This window comes from Fragaria vesca, linkage group LG5 (genome assembly GCF_000184155.1).
Source record: "Fragaria vesca subsp. vesca linkage group LG5, FraVesHawaii_1.0, whole genome shotgun sequence".
NCBI lineage: Eukaryota > Viridiplantae > Streptophyta > Magnoliopsida > Rosales > Rosaceae > Fragaria > Fragaria vesca.
Window position 1 is genome coordinate 9,534,296 of NC_020495.1, and position 5,589 is coordinate 9,539,884.

Below are 5,589 nucleotides of genomic sequence, written 5' to 3' on the forward strand. Positions count from 1 at the left end.
TCAACCTCCCTCCAGACATGAACATCATCTCCTCTCCTTCATAGGTCTCATACTCTAATTATTGCCTCTCATCAGCTTCATCTCCTTTCTTCTTCTTCTATTTTATGCTTCTTTTTTACTCTTCTCAACCGACCTTTTGATTTCGCCGATGTCGGTGTTCTGCAAAATATTGAGATCGCCAGAATGATTGAGTGTGCCCCGCCGGAGAACATGAATCTATCCTGAAAGCATGGGCTATTCTAGAGATAACCCGTTCCAATAATCTATTTGGAATCAAAAAGGAATTGAACTTTAATTAATTTGTTGGTTCATTGATTCTGTATTTCTGTTCGAATTCCAGTTGTGTTGTAATCTGGTTGTTTCAAACACCAGATAAGTATGATAAATCCAAGTCCCATACTAATCAAGTCTGGTTGTGATGTCAATCTAAACTAGTCTCCTCATACTGAGTATAGAAATCAATTTTCTGTTCTTTGATTCATATCAGAAGTCATGAAGATGAGAAAAAGAAAAGAAGAAAAGAGGATTGCAGATCTGGGTATCTATCAACCCCTCTTAAAATCTGCAGATCTGGGTTTGATTTTTTTTTTCTTTTTTCTTTTTCTGACGGCAAGAGAAAAGAGGTGGAGAATTATGTTAGTTTGTTGTTAACTGACAATCAGACAAGTCAAAATTTCCACACGGCAACATCTTATAGGTAAGGAGAACCACTAGACAATGCCACGTGTTCTCCGGGAGCATTGGAAAAATTTCTCGTGGGTAATGCTCACTGCTCAATTCCGATCGATTTGGAACAGAATTGACAGAATAAAAAATGAACTATCTACCCTTTTTTGTATTGGAATTTCATGATAATGATTAACAAGATCACATAGTTAATCACCAACTAATGGTGTGAGTTTCATTGCTGGACTTCACAATCGTTCTGTCTTTTAACCTGAAATAACATGTACAAAAGCACAAACAGTCAGCTCCATCGATGATTACCAGAGTTCAAGACTACATAATTAGCTCAACATGCATATACAGAGTTAATTAAAGTCATACAGAACCAGCAGAGCAGACAGTCTTTGCATAGTAGCAGCAAGCTAGCATTATAAAACTCTAAAGCTCGGAGAATATAAGAGTTAGATACATCCGAGGTGATCGATCTAGAATAACTTAGAAAAATATAAATATGGATCGAGAATATTATTATTTACCTCCAAATATAAAAATCTACAGAGAAGAGAAGTGGTGGCCGGTCTCAGCCCTCGGGTCACAAGACTCACAACAAGTGCCGGCCTGAGCGTTGGCGTTGGAAGGACGTACTGAACAAAACACCATCATCAAGTCAAAGAAAGAAAGAAGAAGAAGTCAGTTTTAACGCAAACCGCTTCGGACTCTTCCAGAAGCATAAGAATAAGAATGAAGAAGAAAACTACACCTACGACAAAACCCTATTTCATATATATAAACAAAAGCTTTGAATTTCTTGTAAATTATTTGCAGCACATGATCCATGAGATCATGAGAGTTACTGTACGTGAATATAGAAATGGAGAAAACACTGGCAGAATGCATAAGATAATGAAGGAAGAGAAGTCAGAATTAAGGAATAGAAAAGTATACCTGCAGTTCTGTGGGACTGTCCACGAGGGCATAGTTGTTGGAGTCGTTGTGGAATTAGAACTAGGACTACTGGAAGACAAGGAAGAAGAAGATGATGAAGAAGGAGGCAGTGCCATGTAGTTTCTCCAATCTTGTAGCAGAATTTTGAGGTCATTGACTTTGTTATCGAGACCAACGCAGCAATTAGCATGCATTGTGCAAACCAGGTTAAGATCTTTACTGGGTTGACAGAAGCCGCCAAAGTACTTGGTGTCCAAGAATCTCATTTTCAATCCGATGGTGGTGATGAAGGGATCAGATTTGATCTTGTTGAGGACGTCCTGGTCGTGGTTGTTTGGATAAGCCTGCCTTGAGAAGTACCAAAAGTTGTAGAATTTGGTGGTTCGTTTATTAGAGATTACATAGGTAAATCCTCCGTTGGGAAGGTTGTTCACATCGTAAGAATCGCCTTGGAAATAGTCACAGGCAATTTGGAAGTCTGCATCTGGGAAGAATTTTGGGAATGGATCCCTAAGCCACATTATGTCAGTGTCCTACAGATGGTAACGAACAAAGGGTTAGTATCGCAAATGGTAATTGCTCGAAACTAAATGCCACTCCAACATTAAGGACTAGTATACCGTGAAGACAAAGCTGTATCCTTTTTCGAGAATGAAAGTCAAAAACTGGATTCTTCTCCACATCATGTGCAAGTAATCGGAAGACATGAAGGCTGCCTCGCTGGTGAAGTTGGCACCTTCAGTGTAGAGTTGGTAGCAATGTGGGTGAAGAGCCACGCAACGAGCGTATGCTTTTTGGTCCAAGCAGATCACTACCAGATGCTTCAGTAGTCTTTTCGTGTTGTTTCCGATACGAAAGCTCTCGAGAAACAGATCGAATATGGAGTTGGGTTCTGCCCACGCATCATTCAGTGTTGTGACGATTATGGTCTTGTCCTTCATGGATGCATTTCTCAGAACTGCATCCAAGGAATCCTGTATCATCATCATTATTCATGTTAATATTAGACCTTCATTCAGAAAGAAATTTATCCACCAATGATTCCTCATAGTTCTGATTCATATATGTGTGATGCCACCAATCAAATCAAATCAAATTGTTGATCGAGTATATTCCCTCAATCCCTCTAGGTTTGATAATGACTTAATGGGGGTCAGGGCCCGGAAGAGAGAAGAAACAAAGACAGAACAGCCATACAACTTGGTCCGGAAAAAGTAGTTTCTCTTTTGGATTAGTTCAGCATACTTCAAAATTAATCAGAAAATTAATAGAGTTCTAAAGTTACCTATCCACTAAAACAGAGGAAGATAAAACATCAAAACAGATAAGGCTAATCCAAATTTAACAACATGAGAGATTTACTCAAAACCCAGAACAAAAAAAACATGGAACTATGAACAGTGAAATTAGATGAAAATTAAAATGCTTAGATGAAGATCAGAAAGCATACTGAAGCATACTGTTCTGGGTGAATTTGTATAAATACATAAACATTCGGGTTTGAAAAGGTCCATATTATTATTTTTTTTTTTCTTTGGAGAAGTCCTACTCTGTTCCATGAGTCTATAATAGAAAGTCCCCTGCAATTCTGGAGGATCTTCATGAAATATATCAGCAATTTGGAAGAACACAATATCAAGTATGATCATACGTACACATATATATATTGCCAGAACGTTTGCAGTTATGGCATATATATGACAACTAAAAAGATGAAACGAATTGAAGGAAATAGAAGTATTGAGGAGGAGAATGAATATATATACTGGCCTGAGATTTAGCTGAGAACAAAGGATCATAATAAGATCCACCGCCGGGGAAGACACAGATATAGAAGAGAAGGGAAACCAGAGTAACAGCAACACACACCGTAGCAATCTTTATAATCTTCCTGACCAATCCATGATGATGATAACTGTGATGAACACCACCAGCCTTTGGTGTTGCAGCTGTAGTGTTATGAAGATTCTCCATAACACTGGTACTGTTATGCCCAATAACTGTTACAGATACCAGTGCTGATACTGGTGATAATGATTTACTGCTCATGGTGCTTGATAATCTAGCCTCCTGGAGAATAAGATATATAATGCAAAAACCAAAAACTAGTCTGGTAACAGTTTCGGGGTTATATATAGTTGCTTTGTTTCCTTCCTAGTCAGGCCATATTGCTTTCCTGCTTTGTGGTCATCAAACTAATGATAATAATAATTCTACTTCTAGAAAAAAATATTAGTACTAATCTTGTTTTATATGTTTTGTTTACAAGTCAACTTGGTGTATTAGTATTACACTATTACCTGTCTATCTCTATGGGCCTGATCCTTCTGGCTTCTCCTCTTAATTACAATAATCATAACAGTTACCAGACTAATACGTCAAGAATCAAAAAATTAAATCAAAAGTTATGATGAAGGTTGAAAACAGAAGCTAGCTGAAAGGGTACTAGGTTTTATATATGCAAACATTCAAAGGTAGGCTGCAGGTGACGTCGATTCATATACATACGCATACGCGTAATACTAGTTGCATTATTGAAGCTGTCCATTAATTCTTTCTTGTAAGATCATAGGGCCCTAAATCATACCATACCAATCAAATATATATGCCATGTCTCTTAGTCTAGCTTGTTTGTGTTGTCAATGTGATAGTGTGTGGCCGCTGTTGATGCTATTAGAGAAAGCGAAAATTATTCCCTGCACCAGTCGGATAGCTGCACCAGGCATCAGAACCGGACGTTAGTTGCCGTTTGGAGACTTTTAGGCGGGCGAGTGAGAGTGGAGAAAGGGGATGTATCAATCATCACCCTTTTCTTAGCTCCTCCCTCTACTGAGTCTACTCTCTTCTCTAAAAAAACCACACACCGGCCTCATCAACCATTCTTGCACCCTTTTTCCTTAGATGAGCGCCGGCTGCGCCGCACACCATTCATCTCCCATTTCATCCACCAAGAGGATGGAAGCGATCCTCATCTTCTCATGGACGAGAGCCACATTACAAACCCCTCCCCTGCCTCTTCGTGCTTTGAAGATGCATCCTCGTGTTTGATTTCACCAAGAAGAACCTCCCCCAGATTTGCACTGTTTTAAATTTGTTTAGGCTAGTAGTAGTCCTGGCCTCCTGGGAGTTGTGTCTTTGTAGATGAGAATTTGTTCACTCATAGAAAGTGGATCCCCGGGGCGGAAATCACGGGGAGCAACGCCGGGAAGATATATAGAAGCGGTGGGCTGCGGAGGAGATGAGGAGGAGCACGGTGGTTATTAACAAGGACGAACGGCCGGAGATCCGGGTCTTTTTCTTTTGGTTCGATTTCAAAGATGGGGCAGAATGTGTTCTTTTTGCATAAAAGTTCACACAACAGAATTGGTTTAGTTTACCAACTAATCTCTAGGGCTCATATTGGTAGGTATATCAACTCTATTTTTCAATACCATGTACCAACCAACTTAAAATTGGTAAGTAAAATCTTGTACCAAAACTAACCGTCAAAGTTGGTATACCAACTTAGTTGGTACAGTTGGTACTCGGTTGATACGGTTGGTATTGGACCTCTACCAAGTTTAGATTGAGACCCAACAAACTGAAAGACCCAGCTCATTTAAATCCTTTTTTTGGGCCTATACCAAACTTCTATCAATTATCAAACTATTCAAAGTTCAAACACATTCAAAGTTTCACACATCATATAATTTCAAATGCATAAACAAGCAAGATCAAAACTTCAAAAGTTCAAATGCAACAAGCCAACAACATCCAAAGTCTTATACAAAAAATTAAACAACACATGTCCAATGAAAACACAAAAGTCCTGATTAGCAGGGAAAGAGTGATGCTGCGAGGCCGGGAGAGTGCTAGACTGCTAAACACCAGTCTGGACAGAGGTGTTACTTGGTGTGTTTCTTGCTGCCTCAAAGCCTTGGACAAAAGCATTCTTTGCAAACACAACAAAAAAAAAAAAAATATATATATATATATATA

At 38.9% G+C, this 5,589-nt stretch overlaps 1 protein-coding gene across 1 annotated transcript; it reads right to left on the reverse strand.

Moving 5' to 3' along the window:
• Nucleotides 1-1,458: 1,458 nt before the first annotated feature.
• LOC101309061 (uncharacterized protein At4g15970-like) lies at nt 1,459-4,583 on the reverse strand. Its single transcript, XM_004301176.1, has 5 exons — nt 4,537-4,583; nt 3,912-3,981; nt 3,382-3,681; nt 2,232-2,585; nt 1,459-2,144 (listed from the first exon to the last, which is right to left on the reverse strand). The coding sequence occupies exons 1-5, from the start codon at nt 4,581-4,583 to the stop codon at nt 1,482-1,484; spliced, it is 1,434 nt and encodes a 477-aa protein (XP_004301224.1). The 3' UTR covers nt 1,459-1,481.
• Nucleotides 4,584-5,589: the final 1,006 nt, after the last annotated feature.